Genomic DNA, 20,068 nt, shown 5'->3' with positions numbered 1-20,068 from the left:
TCACTCAAGTCACATGGCTGTGAAGTGACACCTGGGAAAGACGGAATGTGGGTTGAAAAAGCATGGATGGAGGAAAATATGCTCTGAGACGTGATGTTGATGGAAACAGCCGTTATTTTTACCAAGTGCTGCTACGTGACAAACATTGAGGTAGAACACCAAGGCCCGTCACGTAGACTCTTGCCCTGGAGTTCACAGACTGATGAGAGTGGAGAGACTTGAGAATCAGCAGTTTTCATCCAGTGTGACACACGCTATCGTTGAGGCATGTGCTCAAGTTGTAGTGATGAGACGGTGAGTTAAAATTCATTCTGAAGTGATGGAGAACCATTGAAGGGTTTTGAACAGAGAGATGAGTATACTCTCGTAGGGGGAGTCTGTGTCTCAGGGTGTGGGACAGTCCTAGTTTGTCCCTGTTGTCCTTGCATCGGTATTTATAATGTCCTTTTCTTTCCTGAACTGTCCTAGTTTGGGCAGCCAATTATGTAGTCCCATGAAATGACTTTAAAGGGATTTTCAGGCCTGAGATTCTCCTTTCTTACACACTGACTGGCTCCTTACTTTCTCTCCTAGTCCTGGAACCTGCAATCCAGCTCATAAAAAAACAACTGAGTCAGTTCGTGATACATGATACAATCTAATAAATAAAACATTCTGTTTCATCCCACAACTGATGAGTATGTTTTTGGTACGGGATGGTATGTTAAAAAATGGTGGCAAATTATTAATTTTTACCAACAAAGAAGTTTAGCAGCTTACATTTAAAATTGGTATTCCTGCCCTTCCTGAGACAGGAACTTCTCAGCAGGTTGGGGACCCCAGACATCGATTAACTTTTGAAAAAGGTCCGGTCTCTAGGGTTTGAGACTGTCTCCAAATGAAAGGAAATTAGTCGAGGGAGTACGGACAGCTTTTAAGAAACGGGAGTTGCCTTTTTGAAACCGTGCATTTTTTGGCCAGCTCTGGCAGCTTTAGGCTGGAGTCTAGGCCTCACAGCCTGCCTGGCCAGTTTCAGAGCACCTGTTACCCTCTCTTCCACTTCTCTAGCCCTGTCAGCTGGCTCCTGCTGACGGAGGTCAGTCGTAGCGCAAGGGCTGGGGGGAAGGCGGGTCATAACTAGTTAGCAACCTTGCTAGCAGTGAGATTGCCCTCTTGAACTCTACTCAGTCTCCTCTCCAAGAGATTCATTTCCTGTGGCCAGATAGATGCATCTGTAGGCTGACCTCAAGCTTTATTGTGTCTTGAATGTCTACATCCATACCAGAGTGCAGCGTGGAGAAACAGACCCCCGTGTAAGTGATCCACGGTGCACTAGATGTTTTCCTCCTGTTACAAGGCTCCAGGGTGTCATGGTCTTTAGTTACATGTATGACGATGGTTACTGGACATTATGCCAGGATTTATCTGTGTCTGACAGAGTGAAGGCCAAGATAAAGTTCTTCGTGTTTTGATGTGGAATAGTCCTTTGGTGAGGAAGATAAAAGCACTCTAAAGAAGGAAAGGCAGAAAGCAGAGTCTGTAAACCAATGATTACAGCTAATAAACCTTGGATTGGTCTAGCTTCTGAGGAAGCCTAATCTTTTTACCCCTGCCTCTCCGTTTTTGGTTTGCTTTGTGAGTGCTTTAAGCCAGGACAATGGAACTAAAGAAAGTTGCTTCTACGTGCCCTGTCATTAACCCGAGCATGGGGAGTCGGATTTGGGTCCATTGCTTCACAGTGACCTTATTACCAGAAGCTCTGTCCTTATTAAGTAACTAACCTCATGGCTCTAAGCCATGCTTCTCTCCCGGTCACAAGATGAGGGTGACAGGTGCGCACCATAGGCAGTGGTTCTCCTCCGAGGACACACCGAGCTTGATCTGGAGGAATCCTGGCTGACGCCCGGAGAGTGCGGTGCCTGTGGTTTGGTAAATACAGATGAGAAAAATGCTCATTGAGGAATTTCCACCGCCACTCCAGAAGCACACCTGTAGCACGTAGGCTACAATCTTGCGAGAGCTTTTGTTCAGTGAGAGGAAGTTAGGTTTACTTAATACCAGGAAATTTCTCGGGGCTGAAGCAGTTGTTCGTAAGTGGAATGTGTTTTTGCTCCAGACCTGGAGAACGGATCACTCCGACTCCTAATGTGCCTCATTTAGACAACTTATTTCACATTAAAGATAAATTCTTATTCCTCTGGCTTTTCCTTAAGTCTTCTGAGAACTAAAGACTGACTGACACAAAGAATCAAGTACTGATTCCTCCTCTCAGTGCTGTCTTTTTCATACCTATGGAATCCCATTGAAAAGCAGGGTGCAAGAAAAGGGCTCCCAAGTCCTCAGTTTCCCAGAGTTGAGTTACAACTATCAGATCTATGAAGGCAAATCGATCTTACGATCTTTCTAATTCAGGTGGGGGTGGTTCTCCATTCCGATCCTTTTTGCTTAGGTATTCCCTCCAGTTTTCTTACATAACCCACGATGTAAAAGTTATAGCTTTCTTACGAAACTTAAAGTATCGGGGTTCATCCAACTTAATGGTTTCCTTGCCTAGTTCCTGAGTTAATAGAAATGACTGCAGAAAATGCCAGAATCATTCCAATACTATGTTTGCCACTACCTCAGCTTACGGTACTACTTCTTAAAGGTAAAACAGTTGGCAAGCTTATGTGCTGAACAGGCAACTTCCTGCCCACACTGTATCGCCCAGTTGCTGGTGAGTTAGGCTACGTGTTGCTGTCACGTCTCTGTACTCTTTTTCTGTTTACCAGAGGACACTGAATGGTCCTCCTTCAACTGCCGTGAGATTGCTTTGACTTGAGATGCTCCAGTATTAGCTTTCATTTTGGCCCCCTTCCCTCTTTAATGAGGTATGATTTACATTACCCCATTTTAAGTGTGCAATGAGTTTTAGTAAATTTGCAGTTATGCAAACATTATCATAGTCCAATTTGAGAATACTTCTGTCACCCCCAAACATCTCCCATTCCCAGTTGAATCCACTTCCTGTCCCCACCCCAGCCCCTGGCAACCATTCGTCTACATTGTTTCTATAGATTGTCTTTTCTGTACATTTCATATAGGTAGAATTATACAACATATGGTCTTTTGTGTATGTTTTTTTCACTTGTCCTTATGTTTTCAAGGCTGTAGCATGTATTAGTACCTCATTCCTCTTTTATGGTTGAATAATATGTTATTACATGGGCATACCACATTTGTCCATTCACCACTTAATGGACATTTGGGCTACCATTTTTTAGCTATTAGGATCGATACTGTCATGAACATTCACATGGTGCAGATCTTTGGGCATCTGTTTTCATTTCTCTTGAGTGGATTCCTAGAAGTGGAATTGCTGGGCTCTATGGTAAATTTGTTTAACGTTTAAGGAAATTGTCAAAAGTGTTTTCTAGAAAAGTGGCTGCACCATTTTCTATTCCCACAATGTACGAGGCTCTGGTTTCTTCACTTCCTTCCTTACTGATGCTTGTGTGGTGTTTTGTTTTCTTTTTGTAATAGTATCATAGTAGGTATAAACTGGTATCTCACTGTGGTTTTAACTTGTACTTCTGTAGTGACAAATGATGTGGAGGAGAATCTATTCCTGTGTTTTTTTAGTCATACCCATGTTTTTAGTTAAATGTCTTCAAATCTTTTCCCCATTTTTTAATTAAGCTGTTGGGTGTTCTTATTGATGTCTAAGTGTTCTTTATACATTTTGCATACAAACGCTTTATCGGAAATACGGTCTTCAAATATTTTTTTCATGCTCTTTTAAGCACCTCTTTTAGGAATCTATTTTGGCTCACTTTAAGCCAGAGATGAATCAGGGAAATCCAGAGTGGTCTTCAGCCCCCACCCCCCATTCTTTTTGATAAGACAAAACACATTCTGCAGGTTCTTAGTGTTTGCTTTAGAATATATTTTGTACTAAACCAAACCTCAGTTATTCCTCTATCCACCCCATCCCCCCGCCCCTTTTTGTGTGAGGATTGGTTTTTTTCTTTTTCTTTTTCTTTTTTTTTTTCTTTTTAGGAGTTACAAAGGCTCTTGGCATCTGCTTTATTTTGGGCTCCGAGCAGATCTGTTTTGAAAAGCACCAGTTATTTCATTTAGGCTACTCGTATTTTCTGAATTCAGTAAAACTCATCGCTGTTTGAACTGTTCCTTCTTTGTCCCAGTTAGTCTTCTGTGCATCCTCTGCCCACAGACCCCGTCTTGAGTTGCCATCACTAGTCTATACTTCAGGGCTCTTCCCGTTTTCACTTATGGTTGTGGAGTGGAAGTCATTACTAATCTCAACCATCTTTCATTTTTACTCCCTCTAAAAATCAATACCCACGTGATTTTGTGTTTATGGACTATTACTGCTAATTATTATAGGGCAACAAATAGTAATACAAACATCAAATATTAGGAAACTACAGATTTTAGAAATTTTACAAAGTTTTCACAGTAATTTCTGGTTATATTTCCTCATACTGTTCTTCAGAGTTCCAAGGCAGTCCCCTTGGTGTGAAAAATCTTAGGTGGTTCTTGCACGTCTTGAGTTTGTATTTATCTTCAGGATGAAGTCTCCCCAACTCAGATTGTCTTTGTTTTACAGTTAGTTGCTCCCTATCGTTTGTGAATTTGCTACTGAAAATTTATTTGTAACTCTCAGGTCAGTACCTGGTGGCTTCTGAGGTCATTTGTGCACGAGAGCAGAGGCGTGAACACTTTGGGTCACTCTGCACGTTCCTCACTGGGGTGGACGGGGACAGCTGTGCCTTCTTGTCACAGCTGGCTTCTAGAGGAGCCTAGCCGATGAAGACAGAAGGGGACAGTGCGGCACCAGCAGCTCCTCTGGTTCTGGGGCCCGTGTTTGGCCCCTCCTGGGACGCTCTCGGGCAAACATCTCTTAGCGGCTTGGAAGCTCGTTTTCTCTTCTGTAAAATAAAGCGAACAAGCAGATTGAGTTTTTAGGCTTTAAGATTATTACGTGTTTGAGGTACGTGTGTGTGTGTACGTGTCTCCCCTACTAGAGTGGTTCGGCACTTGGTAATTCAGTGTTTGCTGAACTTTATAGAACATAAACTGCCGTAGTTAGGAGTGTCAACCCTGTGTTTCGGAAGATTACTTAAGCTTTCCGAATTTGTCTCTTTATGTGTAAAGTAACTTGTGAAGATCTCACAGTGTAGGAGCTGGTGCCTATTCCCTTCCTCTCCTCATACAGTTTTCCCTGAGCGGACTTGGTCGGTTGGACTGAGCACGTAGATGAGAGCCAGAGATTGGCTTGGGTCAGCAGGGCTACTTGGCCTGCTGGAGTTCCTGATCCCTTCTAGAACCTGTCTTAACATTCTCTTGGAGTGTGGCTTCTGCAGGGGTCGGCTCAGCTACCCTCCCACACCTTTGGCATTCAAAGATTCTTTCCCTGGATTTCAAGTCTCTTTCCACTGCCTTTGTGAACACTTTTCGTCCTGTTAGGGAAGCTGATTTGGCTTTGGCTAGCGAAGGGTGAGGGGTGGATCTTTTCTTCTGTCTTCAGGTAACATGCATGTACAGAGGATTCACCAGTTTCTAGCACCAAGGCCTGGCCTGTCTCCTGAACCGGGGACCCTCTTGATCTTCCGGGCTGGGCCAACACACTGGATGCTGAATACATGGTGCTTCCCGCCCGTCTCTTCAGTGTGCACGAGATTCTAGAAGTGTAGCCTGTTTCCGGCTCGGGTCACCGTCTCTTACTCTGTTCCACACGAGGCAAACAGTTCACGTTTTCTTTTTCCTGTTGTTGCTCATTCTGGTGAGAGGTAGCTTTTTATTTTCTACCCCAAATTCTTCCAGGTGGAAACCTGGACATCAGACTCTCTTCACTCTTTCATCAGTTTTTGTGGAATGGGTAACATACTGGTAGGGTTAAAAAATTCCCAGCGAATCGAAAGGTATACTCGAAAAGGTTTTCCATTTCTCTCCGTTTTGTCTAGTTGGCGGGTCCCCACTTCAAGAATAACTTCATAGAGTTGGGGACACCTCTACTTTTGCATGATACTCACATGATTATACGGATAATAGCTGACTTGAAGTCATAATCTCCTTCGGTACATGAAGGAAAGTATGTATTGCATTTTAGAAGATTCCCATCATAGCTAACGTTAACAGACTTCTTTTGAATGGAATGTACTTCCCTCAGTCTTCCTTGGAGTGCCTCATTCTGTGGTGGTAACAGATAAAATAGATTTGCCGTATACTTAATGACTTTTGCCGGTATACTTGATATTTAAATTTAGACATGAAAAATACACATTTTAGGTTTTGTGTACATCTTTTGCTTCAGTCCGAGTTGTGAACCTTTTAAGTTTGGGAGCGTAGGTACATTTTTGTACTTTTTTATTCCTTCAAAGGTGTTTGTTATATTCAACACTGTGGTGGCTGCTGAGGATCCAGCAGAGAACGAGACCCATCCTGTACACTTGAAGTTGTGCTTCTCATTTCTGAACTAGCAATAGAAGCATTGTTGTCAGTTTCACCGGCCCATTCTTCATTTAGTTCTCTGTTTGTTATGTGAATTGGTCACCATGCTGGCCCCAGTGTGTCTTCAGGTATTTCACAAATATGCAGTGCAGTGAAAGAGCTGCTGAAAATCGCTTCCAGGGGAAATGATTGCATTAAAAAGAATTTAGATCAAGTGTAAAGCTGTTTAAGTTAACTTTTAAAACTGTTTTTTGTAGGTGAGCACGTTTTATTCTCAGTTGATTGAATTTACTCTGGTAGAAACCTAATCTCTATTTTAATGTTCCACCGTAGATGTGTGAGATAGTCATAAGTTGCTGTGAACATACTAGACTTGAGTGTATTCTTAGCCTGCTGGGTGGAAACATGTAAATGATCTGATTGTGACATCTGGTTTTGGACATGTAGTTTACTTAAGGGCTCGGATCTATTTTCTGTAACTGTTTAAGCCAACATGTTCAGATTTTGTGTAAACGTACATCTAGAATTCAAGTGTAATAAAGAAAAATAGCACTTAGAAATCCGCCGTCAGCTGAGAGGAGCTCGAGGGACTGGAGCTGGAACTTTCTGGAAAATTTTCAAGATTTGCTTCATGAAGCCTTTCCTAAACCTACAGAGCAGAGAACCAAGTCTAGTCTAGTCTTAGGTAGATCCAGCTAGCTTCAGAATGGTTATGTGAATGTGGCAGGACTCAGTAAACATTTGACCCTGTTTTTCTTTAACGTGCTCTTTTTGTACAAAAATGTACGGAAAACCGTAAGAAATTGTTATCTTAAGTGGCAATATATGAGATCAATTTCTTTCTATCTAGTTAATGATTACTTAATCTTTTGCGGATTGCTTTTACTTCCCTTTCTTTTATGTACCTTTGCACTATTTATGTCTCTTTGTTATACCCCAAGATGTTTACAGAGAGAATGAAACCTATTCTCTTACCTGTTACTGTCTCTGAATTCTTACAAAGTTGCTTATAAATCTTCCCCCAATGCTTTATTTTATACAACTAAAATTAGTAATAAAATATCATTGGAACTTATTAAAAAATGTTTTTACATTATATATTTCAGTTGTTATTGAGAAACTTTATACTAGTTTCATAGAACTCAAATAACTGATTCATCTGCTCCCTCTTGTGGTAAATACTTAGTTTTATCCAACATGCTTTTATTGGTAACACTTTACCAATGAGAATAGAGATTTGGATAGTCCAAAGAGATTTTAAAAATCAGGAGGATGTGGCTAGTGTGCTCAGCCTGGACTGTGTTTAAGGTTATCTGTAGGGCCTAGGCCACACCCTGAGAGATTCCCTTGGTCTGTCTGGGGTGGGAACCAAGCATTTACAGTTTAATTTTTTTTTTTAATTTTTTTAAAATGTTCATTTATTTTTGAGGGAGAGAAAGAGTGTGAGCGGGGGAGGAGCAGAGAGAGAGGGAGACACAGACTCCGAAGCGGGCTCCAGGCTCAGAGCTATCAGCACAGAGCCCGATGCAGGGCTCGAACTCACAAACCATGAGATCATGACCTGAGCCCAAGTCAGACACTCAACCGACTGAGCCACCCAGGAGCCCCTAGGTTTTCCTAATTGCTATTTGTCTTAATTAAACTTTGATTTCTGTGTATATTTCTATTTTTTCTTTAATGTTTAGCTATTAGAGATAATGGTCAACTGTTAGTACTTTTATTTTTTTAATACGTAATACAAAAAATGAAACCGTTAGCATTTACAGAAAAACCTCTTCACATTGGCAAATACAGAATAGAATTGGTAACCACTGAATACAAAGTTACCTTTATACTTTATCTCTTAGATGGTGCTAGAAAGTGTTGACACTTCTTTTGGATACTGTTTCATTTTTTCCGTTGTACCTTTCTGTTAGAATTCTTTTATTAATTTGAAAATCTGAAGACTATTTTTTGGTGATCTCTTTGACTAGCCCATTATTTTCTGATAAAAAGTTATATGTATGGGTATAGTCTGGACACTTTAGACAAAAGGGTGTAATGACAGAAATGTCTCCTTCCCACCCTAGGTCTCTGAGGCCCTTTCCTTGGAAGTAGCTGTGTTTGTGTTCTTAGTTTTCTAGGTTTTATTTTCTGCTCTATTTAATGCCTGTGTCAAATATGAGTTGTAATAAACAGCATCACACTACATTTTTATCGTATATTTAAAATGTTCCAGTTGTATTTTACATTCTAAATAAATGAGATATTGGCAACATTGTTATTTAAGTTCTGTCTTTTATTAATGAATTCTCTTAAATTTACTATTTTTAATATGTTAATTATACAGCTTAATAGTGATAAGGATATGTTTCCATGTTACTTACATTTCGTTCATTAAAAAATCATAAATGGTGTATTTGCACTAGAAGTTAATACATAATATATTCTGCGCGTCTGTTTACGGTATGGTCAAACCCTTTATATATTAATGAAATTGTTTTTATACCCAGGTAATGTGAAAAACAAGTTATGTGAAAAACATCCTTAAGAAATTTTCTAAATGAACTTTAACCTTATTTCCAAAAGTTGCCACTTTGGTTTTAGACAATAAGCAGAAAGCAAGGAAAGAAAAAAGAGACTTCTAAGTGATGAGCCACCTGTGTAGTCCCTTTGAAATAGAACTCAAGGTCAGACTCCCTCTCTTAAGAAAGCAGTGTGAAATACTGAATACAAGCCTTGATTTCCAGATTCTTTACATGACACCTTTATTATGTAGCTTATGCATTTGGTCTTAAAGGAAACTTCAGATTCTAGCAATATGGATGTTTTTCATTGATTTCTTATCCATGTAGCCCGGGTCTGGTCTCATAAGCATAGTTGATTACTATAGCTAGATTCTTAATGAATAATGAAAATATGGAAGTCTTTGTTTTACATTAAATGGATCACCTAGGAATTTATCTCCTAGAACAGTATTTTCCTCAATATGTGCATAATGTTAAGTAATTATGAGTTGAGTTTTTTTAGTGAGGAAAACTTTGTTCAGTGTTTCCTAGCATTCTTTGTTTCCTTATGGAAATTCAAGTTATTAAAGTATTCAGATTCAATATAAAAAAGAGATGTCCCCATGTGTTCTCTGAGTTTATTTATTTATTTATTTTTTTGCCACTTTCATTTTTGAAGACAGGTTATTTTTGTTTATGGTAATAATCAGGAATTACAAGAGGTCTAAAATGATACCAGATAGGATGTTCCAGTTTTCAGACGACCCAACTGTTTGACTGTAAGGAGACCAAAACAGAACATTTAAGATTGCATCAATCAGCATAACTTACTTTAAAAGTATGAAAACACTGCAAAGGTAGTTAATTCTACCCGTTGTGTTTTGATGGATCATGTACCTTTTTACCCGTATCTGAATACATTTTTCAAGTATAACCGTTTTTTTTTAATCATATTAAATAGAATATGTTAGAAATACAGTAGGTTAAAGCATTATCTGATTTTGGCTTGAAGATAGTATCCAAACATTTTGGTTTAATTTTTCTAGTTTAGGTAGTTTGTAGATCATACATCATTTTTTTTTTCCAGGTGCCCTCTGAACATTCAAACATGATAATTGGTGACTGATTTTTTTTGTTTAAAAAATCTTAGAGGTCAGTAGAACTCCACTATGTATTGTATTTTAATGACATTCAGTAGGGGGTATATCCAGTTAATTAGTTCCTAAGATACAAGATACAAAAAAGAAGTATGTATAAGATAGGGAAGATACATACGCGTATTTTTTTCCTAGAAGACCAATTTCAAAATAGAAATATAACTAAAGTATAGAGTAGAAAACTCTGGCTCAGTTTTGGAAGTCAAAAGCACGTAGCCTAGCCAGGTGAGATTGTGTTACTGTCCTGTGTGTCACGGGGCAGGCGGTAATGCGCCCAGTAGCTTTGGGAGATGTGAATTCGGTTGCCGGTACTCTGTGACTGTCCCAGGGTGCCCTCCCAGTACCATCTCCTGGGGCTCAGAAAGCTCTCCTTTTCTTCATTCCTAGAATGTCACTCCTCCCTGGCTGTGGGTAGAAAGAAATGCTAAGTGAAGTGTGAGACACCGGAACAGAAGAGTAAACTCGGCTGTGCAGTCCTGCCGTCTGGTGGCCACATTCTGCTAGACGTGGGGAGCTCCGGAAGGCATAGAGTGTAGGAACTTAGCATATAGTGGGATGTGTGAGACATTTATAGAATAGCCGTGTTAGCCCATGGTGTCAGGCACTTTAGAATTACCCAGTTTTTAACAAGTGATAAATGAAAATGTAATGGTGAAGAACTCAAAACTTTAGATAAGAATATGATTATTTCTTAGTCAATATTGTCCTGACAGATGGGCTGCTCTCGAGAGAACTCTCTATAACTTAGTCTTTGTTCTTCCTTCCTTCCTTCCTTCCTTCCTTCCTTCCTTCCTTCCTTCCTTCCTTCCTTCCTTCCTTCCTTCCTTTTTCTTTCTTCTTTCTTCCTTTCTTTTTCTTTTTTCTTTTCTTTCTTTCAAAGCCATGGAAACAGTGAGATTTTCGATTCAGCTTTTTAAATCTGGCTAGCAGACATTCACATATTCAAGCCTTTTAAATGCCCCTGTGGTAGAAAAGTGAGCAGAAGTTAAAAGAACTCTGTAAAGACATATTACTATACGTATATGTGTGTGTATTTATAAATATATATATTTTATAAAAATGCTGCTGCTGCTACAATTGCAGGTCCTTTTGGAATAAATCACGGGATTGAGCTTCATTCAGATGTGGTGGAATATGCCAAGGAAAAACTGGAGAGCTTCATCAAAAATAGTGACAGCTTTGACAAGTAAGTATTCACATCTATAGTTTTGATTTGAAAGCAGTTGATAAGCAGCTAAATATGACATGTCTGTTCCTCAGTGCTGTTCATCGATCCTGAATTGCTCCACCGAATGCAGCAGAAATCAGTGTGGTATAAAATGACTGAAAAAATTAAGTTAGAGGAATCACGCTATCATTTTTTTTCTGTGTAACTGTAAATTATAAATAAACACAAAGTAACTTTTGTAATCATTACTATCACAGCATCCGTCGCATCCGTCACTGACGGATGCAGTGATTGTAATGGCGGTAGGGTTACATTCCATTCATTAAAAATCATACAAGCACCTTTTCTGGCGTTAGAAAATACTGTTCTGAAACTGGTTTTATACCTTTGGAGTGGTAATTTAATAGTTCTGCCCTCTTTAACATAGGGTGATACCTGTTAGCATACAAAAGACTTTTTTTTTTTTTTTTTTTTACATTTATTGATTTTTGAGAGACAGAGAGAGACAGAGCACAAGCAGGGGAGGGGCAGAGAGAGAGGGAGACACAGAATCCGAAGCAGGCTCCGGGCTCTGAGCTGTCAGCACAGAGCCCCATGCAAGGCTCGAAATCACGAACCACGAGATCATGACCCGAGCCGAAGTCGGACACTTAGCCGACTGAGCCACCCAGGTGCCCCCGAAGGACCATCTTAAAAACACTCAATTACCTTGTAATATAACTAGAGTTAATTATCATAGAAATATATTGATCTATTTTGTGATAAGGTTTTGTTGAAGCCATTGCTTTGTAAAATATTGTTTTGAACTCGGACTTTCCCTTAGAGAGTGCAGACTTTGGTCCTTCGCCTGGCCGGGGAGTCTTCTCAGTGTGCAGTGTTCCTAAAATTCAGCAATGATAGCGCTACGGGGCAAGGGTGTCTTATGCTGAAGTACACGAACTCTGCGAAATTGTGTAAAACGTGATGGCATATCTTCCAACTAGTCATATTTTCCAAGAAAGCCTTAAAGAGCTTAGAACACTAGCTTAGAACAAGGTCACCTTCTCTTGCAAAGTTTTAGTACAAAGCCAGAGTTACTAACTCTGTCGGGAGTGGGCCTTCCCCACTCATCTCTAGACCCTGGCCACGACCACAGAGGTGAGAAACTTGGGAGTCTGAGTCAGGGCTGAGGGCTTTTTTGTAAGAGAGTTTCAGCCTCGGGACAGTGCATGAAAGAAGTGGAGAAGGCCCTGCGAACGTGTGCCGGAGTGTTTTTTCCTCTTTCCTCCCCTTCTCTGCCCCTCCTCTCCGTCCCCCTGCTCTTTGCTTTTTCTCCCCTTGCCTTTGCCAGTGTGTATCTGTCCTCTGGCAAGTGGCACTCGATTGGTTGACGAATAGAAAACGGATACGCTGCTGCAAATCCTCAGTGAAGGGGAGTCTTCTGTCTGGCTGTGGTTGTAATCGGGTTATGAGAGACCTCAGGCGGGCAGGCTGGAGTGAACTGGAACGTGTTCAGGTTTATTTTGTCCTATAGTTAATTCCATGTATTTGAGCAAGCCATTTGAATTTTCTGCGCCAACTTGGGGAACACCATCCTTTGTCTTATTTATGCTTGTCTTTATAAGTAGTTAAAATTTAAATCACATTGGAATCATTTTTCAAGTGCTTACCGTGTTGGTTCATATTCTGTTTCCAAGAATAACATATTGTTTGACAGAAAAAAAAAAAGTTTTTAGCCGAAGTTATTTTATAGGAAATTGGGATTCAGTTTTATCATCCTTTTGTGTCTTATCATTTCTGTCTGCTTATTTGTAACATGTTAAATGCTTAAGATGTGGACAGGAATGTTTTTTATATTGTTGAACAAAACTATAGAATTTTGTTGAATTTATTGGATTCCTATTTTATGTGTTTTGTTGTTGAAACAGTATACACAAAAGGGCCTTTTGAATACATTTGAACTTAGAAAATACAGAGGCACTATTAGTAAAAGCCAGTGTTTAAGTTCTACCATGAAGTCTGGTGTTACTAGATAGTAATCCATTTCCAACAGAATGCACTCAAGGATGAACCTTGAATCCCTGAAGCATCTCTATACAGGTATCTATGGAGCTCAAGTTTAGTGCTGACAACTAGGCCTGGGAAACAATAGAATATGTTATTATTTAAAGCATTTCTATGTTGATGTAATTTAAATATCAAATAATCCGTAACAGAGAAGCTTGAAGACTATATATTTAAGTGTCTCAATTAAAATTTTTTTTTCTAAAATTGTTTTCATATAATTATAAAACAATTAAAATTTCCTTGTGTTTCTTGAATTTGTTGTTACTCTGTGATATAGATTTGTTATTCATAAAATGATGAATTAGAAAATATGGTGATACGATTTCTCTAAATGTTTATAATTTTTAATGGTCTTGCTATTTTAGTTAAAATAGACTTTATAACAGTTGTTTTTGAAGCATTGCAACTTTTTAAAGCAGATTCGTACATTAATAAACTAGTCTAAAAAATTAGTTCTGGAAATATTATCTATTTTGGTTTTCAGGTAGTGTTCTGAAGTATTATTTAAATATTTCAGATCTCTATATAGAAGTCTCTTACATCCAAAGAGCACTAGGTACTGGGAAAATGTTTCCATTTGCGTAAAGTGGTGAGTGGTTGGAAGCTGAGATATCAAAGTCGATGAGTTCTCATTGGCCTCCTGTTTTGGTCCTTTTATATTTGGTTTTGGTGACAAACTATAAAGATATAATAGTGTTCTTTCTGTCTTGTGTTTTGATGATTTCTTTGCAATTTTTTGGTGTTTGTGGATGATATTTCTATTTATATTAACTTTTGGAATTTGAAAAAGTTGCTGTGCAAAGTGATTTTAAAAATCCCATTTCTAAGCAGTCACATTATATTGTAAACAGGTCATCAAGATACATATTTTAATTAATAAAATAGAAAGTAACTGGAAAATTAATTGCTCTTTATGTATTCCTTAGTACCAGATTATTTTTGATTATGTGTAACACAGAATAGGTAGCTGAAACGTAATACTCTTCCTTCCTTCCTTATCCTATTGGTTTGGATCTTTTTTGGGGGGGGGGTGGGGAGGGTTGGATGTTTTTTAATCAGTTGCTTTTTCAAAACTATTATGTCACTTACGATTTAAACTGCATTTTTAAATTTTCTTACATGTATCAATTGGAGATCATAACTCCAAATACAGTAGGTAGGGAAAAAAAATCCATAAACTACTCAACCTTAAAATAAATAATGTAAGGTGACCTTTTAAGAAATGTAAGTGTGTGTTTTTGTGTTTATTTTATAAAGCAAGCTGGGTTCCTGAGTCTTGAAAGTAGTATTTCTTCTTTTAGAAGAAAGTGTCTTTATTGTAATGTATGCATTTTAAAATTTTCTTTCCATGCCTTACTCCTATATCAGCAAACAAAATAATTTGGAGAGGCTACTCTGAATTGACTGTATTTGGAGATGGGCAGGAGTGGGAGCTCTATTGTATGGTTTATCCTTGCTCTACGTTGGTATTTCCAGATTCGTTGAAATTCCCTTATAAACATGACATTTGATTCCTAGGGTCCTCTAAAACATTGGCAAACTTCTCTAGTCAAGGACCAAGTAGTAACTACTTTGGACTTCCTGGGCTAAATGGTCCCTTTAGCAACTGCTCAACCCTGCCATAATGCAGAAGCAGTCTTAGACACTTTGAAAGGGAGTGGGCATGAGGTGTTGTAGGGACACTTGCTTTACAAAAGCAAGCAGCAGGGTGGATTTGGCCTGTTTGCTGACCCTTGTATCTTCACACTCTTGAGAACACCTTTATTTTAGCCCACTCTGATCTAGACAAGTCTTTGGGCCTAGGTCTTAAAGGCCCTTAGGTGTCTGGCTTTCATGAGGGAAGAAGTTTGGAGAAGGTCAAGTTATAATCAGTATTTGTGCTTGAGCAGTAAGCAAAATAATCTCTCCGGTGGTAGTTGCTTGGAAGAATAATTCAGTTAAAGTAGCCTGAATTGTAAACCTTTATCCTGTAAATGCTTTGCAAATGAGTTGGTAATTGGTATACACTTTTTTATAGCAATATTATGTATTTATATAATATATACATGCGCATGTAGTTGACTCAGCTCCCTAGAATGCATGCTTTGGAGTGTGCCATTTCCTAGGAATACATCGCTCGATCCTGTCTCCCCTCCCTTTCAAGGATACTTTAGCTAATTCTGGGAATAGTCTAACATCAGTAGTCAAATGAGTGCAGCATTGTTTGATTTATTTGAAGATTTTCATTCCGTTTGAACAGAAGACTATAGTTTCTATGTAGTTATATACATGAGTCATGATATGAGTACTGAAAACAGTAATGAGATAATAAAAAATAATAGCACCTAATATGTATTGTCTGTTCATTAAGTACCACGTACATTCCACGTGCTTAATCCACAGTCCTAGAAGCCATTTTGGTGTCCACATTGCCCAAGTGGGAAAACTGAAGACTGGACAGGCTGTGACCTCGGCTATGTCCATCTTTTTATTTACTTCTGAATTAGCTATGATGATGTAAACAGTGATTTATCCCAATATTTGTTCCAGCAGGAAGCTACCCATGAATGACAGTCGAGCAGTTTAGCCCCAGATACAAAAGTTGAAGCAGCGCTTATATTTTCGTCATTTATTTCCCTTTGATTAGGATTAAGGAGGGCTGTTAACATGGTTAAATGCACGGTAGCATTTTTATTACAAAGCATACTTACCCTGTTCACTGATGAAACTCACCTATGGTGTGAGTTACTTTTGGGGGCAGAGATGAGTGAGCGAGGCAATGCAGTTGAGGTATGAGTTTTAGTTAAGTGCAGATAGTATACTCTTCTATGTTTCAAAGATGTAATTGGCTTACGGCAATGTCTAGTGGCCTAATTTGATTTTTAAGTATAGGTTTGTGTTGCATGTGCTTTGATTTGCCTTGGAAAAATGCTTCTATGTCCTGTCGACTTTACCACTAGAATAGTCCTGCTTCCTCTTTAAGAGAATTATGGCATACTTGAAGTAGTTTTGCGATCTGTAAATGTCTATTCAACATTACTTCAAAATATTTCTCAGATATTTGAATATTTTCAATACACTAGTAATGCTCAGATGGTAGTTTTATAGCAATTACTACAGGTTGTGAACTGTTTTCAATCATGACATACATTCAAATGGTGGTAACAGAAGTGCTTGAAAATAGTCACCCGGGCTATTCATCAGTTCTGTATTTTTAACATCCGTGAGAAATGGCACGGGGAAAAGTTGGATTTAGGAGAAGAAATTACCGTTGAAATACTTGGACGCTCGCTTTTATGTGATGTGCCTGTCCTGTTTCCTATAAAGTGTTTAGAGACTGGTTTTGATCCTATGGATTTTCCTAAAGCTTCTTTCAATGAAAAAACACTGTATTTACTTACTCTTCACACTTTGCTTTAAATAATGCTTGAAATTATTCTGAGATGAGATTGATGCAGTTGGAAGGGAAAACACTTGAAAAGGTAAAGTCTTTGCTTTTTAAATTTTACACTATTCCGTAGCTTAATTATTGATTGTAAGAGATTTTGAATGGTATAACTGCATTTGGAGAGCAAGAGATAATAATATTTCCCTGGATGTTTCTTCCCAGTGGAAAATTCTGAAGTTTTGCCTTGTTTTAACTAAATAGTCATAGCTCTCAAGACCCAAAATGTATATTGTGACTAAGTGTTTTAAGAAAAAGAGGTTTCTGTGATTCATTTGGCAGGTGGTTTTGGATGAGGTCTGAGAACAAGGTAGGATTCTTTCCTATGACCTTGAAATCCTTTATTCCATTGGAATAATTGTCTAAACTTTCAATGACAGCATCCTGTGGCACATGATAAACTAGGTGTGCAAATTGTCAGCCCCCCACTTCAACAGTGTATTGAAGGGGAATGTTGTTTTTTCTACTCTCAGTCAGCTCCTAGACCTAGACTATCCGTCTAAGAGGGAAGCTGCAGGGCAAGGCTAGGTCACCCTGATCTCCTAGCAGCTTATCAAAAGAATTATATGGGCAAGTTGGCAAGGTCCCTGCTGTGAAGGAAATCACCTGTCCGACTCCAGATGAAGATATTTCAACACGCACCTATAAAGAAAACCACTGCTAAGGTAAGTGATGAGAATCCCAGTGTTATTTCGGGCCAGTGTTCGTGTGTAAGCCAAGATATGTGCTCTCTGTTTTCCCACAAATGATTTCCAGTGTACGTTATTAGTAAGAGCACGCCAGATAGTTTTCCCTCTCCGCGTAAGAGAGTCTGAAAACAGTTCCTGGCTTTGCAGATTTAAATCAACAAATGATTAAAGTCTAAAGTGAATAAATTTGTAGTTATTACACGCATTTCAGAGCTGTTTATTTTGTGTACGGATAACTTCTATCGTTAGGTATAATTCAGTGTAATTTGGGAGCGTGAGTCATCTCCATCTGGGAGATTTTGTTTTGGAAATTTTCTTCAAAGAATAAAAATGATTGCTACTTTTCACTTTACTAACAGACATAAAATTTTAATGAACTTTCCTAAATTAAGAATAAAAATTAGAGCAAGCACACGTGAGCCATAATTTATGAATAATAATAACCACGAAGGAAATGCCATTTTGGTTTGCCTCCCTGCTCCCCCGTAGGTTTCGTGTAGTTTTTGATTGATGTGAAAAAATGGAATTTGGGTTTTCCTTTTCACTAATTTTAACCTAGATTTCCTGTATAGATCTATAAATAGTGTAGTACTATTTTGTAGTAAACTGAAAAGCTCTGGTTAATTTATTGCTGAAGTCTTCCAGATTATACACAGATTGTATTTGTGGTTTAAAATATGTCCTTTGCCTCTATAGAGGTTTGTGGAAACTTAGGTGAGATGCAGCTTTCAGAAGATAGTGAAAGCCTACGGGAGAACATGTTTTCTTTATTTTCCTGTCAACACTGGAAGAATGAATAGGAGTTGTAATTTACTCTGATGACACAGTAGCTACCGTCCACGTCTCCAGTCAGTCGTCCAGCTCTCTGTAAATATTGCCTGGGCATCATCTGACACGGGTGGGGGCACATCCATAAACATTGGCCTACACACATCATTAGCCATGGAATTGGTGTGAGTTTATTTACGTGAAATGCTGTTATAAAAATAAGCCACAGTTTTACTGTTAGAATACAGAATGTCTAAGATCCTCAAATATGTACCTAGTTAGAAGGACTAAAGCCCATCTCTAAGTCCTTTATTAGGAAAGATAGTCCATTACCTACTTTTTTTTTTTAGATACAATGTATAAAATCATAATGCATTTTGAGAATTGTTTTGTGTTCTTTAATAATGTGAAGGATTCATGTATTACTGGTAGAAAAGGTTAAGCCATAGTTATAATCAAGAGTCTCCAGATGAGACACTATCTCTGGCAGATATTTTTCTTAATGACCACTAAACTGGTAGTGTTACAGTTTTTTGGTAATGTGTTTGGCATATCAATTTTCTTTCTTTTAAAAAAAAATTTTTAATGTTTATTTTTTGAGAGAGAGAGTGCAAGTGTGGGAGGGGCAGAGAGAGGGAGGCACAGAATCCGAAACAGGCTCCAGGCTCTGAGCTGTCAGCACAGAGCCCGACGCAGGGCTCGAACTCACAAACCGTGAGATTATGGCCTGAGCTGAAGTCGGATGCTTAACGGACTGAGCCACCCAGGCGCCCCTGGCATATGAATTTTCTATGTTCTAGATGTTCTAGTGCCAACATTTGAAGACATTACAGTGTCCTCAGTTTTACTTATGTCCTTGAAATTTTACTATGTTATATCTAGAAATAGTCCAATCCTTTTTGGAACATCTCAAGTTCCATTAAACTTCCAGATCTGAATATTCTGTTAAAATAAATTAATTTGACTATGTTAAATGAAAGTGTAAAGAACTCGTATGTATTTGTTAGAAATATATGTTCCATTTGCATTAGTAGAAATTTATAGATTTAGAGATTGCTCCCTAAGAGAAAGCAAAATATACTTGTTCTGATCTGCACTCTAGGGGGAAAAAAGATGAAGTCATTTTCCTAAAGTTATTGTGGCTTATTTAAGATCTTCTGAAAGGCCCAAAAAAGTACCTTTCAGTTATAGGACAGTTGATTTATTCATTAAAGGTGAGGATTTTTTGAAATTATTTGAGTTTTGCCTTTTTTGGCATTTTGAGAAAAACTATCTTCTGTAGCATGAAGTTACAGCTTTTTACAGTGACCAGTTTAGTACAGCAAGGATCATCATACTGTTATAGAAAGTATCATAGGCACATATTTTTCTGTATCTTTCTGGGCAAGTTTCTCTTCTAGTCCTAAGATTTTTTTGGGTTCCTACTCAAAGTGGATAGGTAGAAAACATTTATGTTTTTTGTATGGTTCTCTTAGTAATTGTATTCTGAGGACTGTCATAGGTGATGGAGATACATTTAAAATTCAGAAGAAATATTCACAGAAATAGAAAGGAATACCAGGGGAATGTTTCAAAGGGAAGCCTGTATTAAGGAGAAAGTATTTGAAGCGCCTCGTCAGAGATTATAAGCAGAAGGGTATTTGTTTAGTATCTTTAGTTTATGTGGCTGTTGAAATACACACGCCCCTACACATAAATAAAAGAAATATTGCGCTATTTTACATTTATTTTGGGCTAAATCTTTGAAATCCCGTGTGAATTTTATCCTCACAGTACAGTTCAATTTGGACTAGCTGCATTTTAATGGCTCAATATCCACATGTGGCTAGTGACGACCATCTTGGCTCCCCTGTGGTTCTAGATTGTCCTGTCTCATCTTGACATTTCTCAGGGAGCCT

At 38.4% G+C, this 20,068-nt stretch overlaps 1 protein-coding gene and 2 long non-coding RNA genes across 8 annotated transcripts in view; 1 reads left to right on the top strand and 2 right to left on the bottom strand.

Moving 5' to 3' along the window:
* PCMTD1 (protein-L-isoaspartate (D-aspartate) O-methyltransferase domain containing 1) overlaps window positions 1-20,068 on the top strand; it is a 68,914-nt gene that overhangs the window by 31,962 nt on the left and 16,884 nt on the right. For 5 of the 6 annotated variants that reach the window (XM_045050164.1, XM_045050166.1, XM_023248502.2 and 2 more), the window contains one exon: window positions 11,159-11,261. In XM_045050164.1, coding sequence (XP_044906099.1) covers window positions 11,159-11,261 — 103 coding nt within the window. Of the gene's footprint in view, window positions 1-11,158; window positions 11,262-17,186; window positions 17,379-20,068 lie in introns of all 6 variants that reach the window. The other variant, XM_023248503.2, reaches the window with a different exon arrangement.
* On the bottom strand, window positions 1,207-1,901 carry LOC109495965. Its single transcript, XR_002151693.2, has 2 exons — window positions 1,761-1,901; window positions 1,207-1,488 (listed from the first exon to the last, which is right to left on the bottom strand). It is a non-coding gene; the product is annotated as an uncharacterized LOC109495965 (long non-coding RNA).
* Window positions 4,394-5,295, bottom strand: LOC123383222. The gene is made up of 2 exons (XR_006592737.1): window positions 5,156-5,295; window positions 4,394-4,910 (listed from the first exon to the last, which is right to left on the bottom strand). It is a non-coding gene; the product is annotated as an uncharacterized LOC123383222 (long non-coding RNA).

The sequence above is a fragment of the Felis catus genome, chromosome F2 (assembly GCF_018350175.1).
Source record: "Felis catus isolate Fca126 chromosome F2, F.catus_Fca126_mat1.0, whole genome shotgun sequence".
In the NCBI taxonomy this organism is placed as follows: domain Eukaryota; kingdom Metazoa; phylum Chordata; class Mammalia; order Carnivora; family Felidae; genus Felis; species Felis catus.
This window is presented reverse-complemented; position numbering and strand designations above follow the sequence as displayed.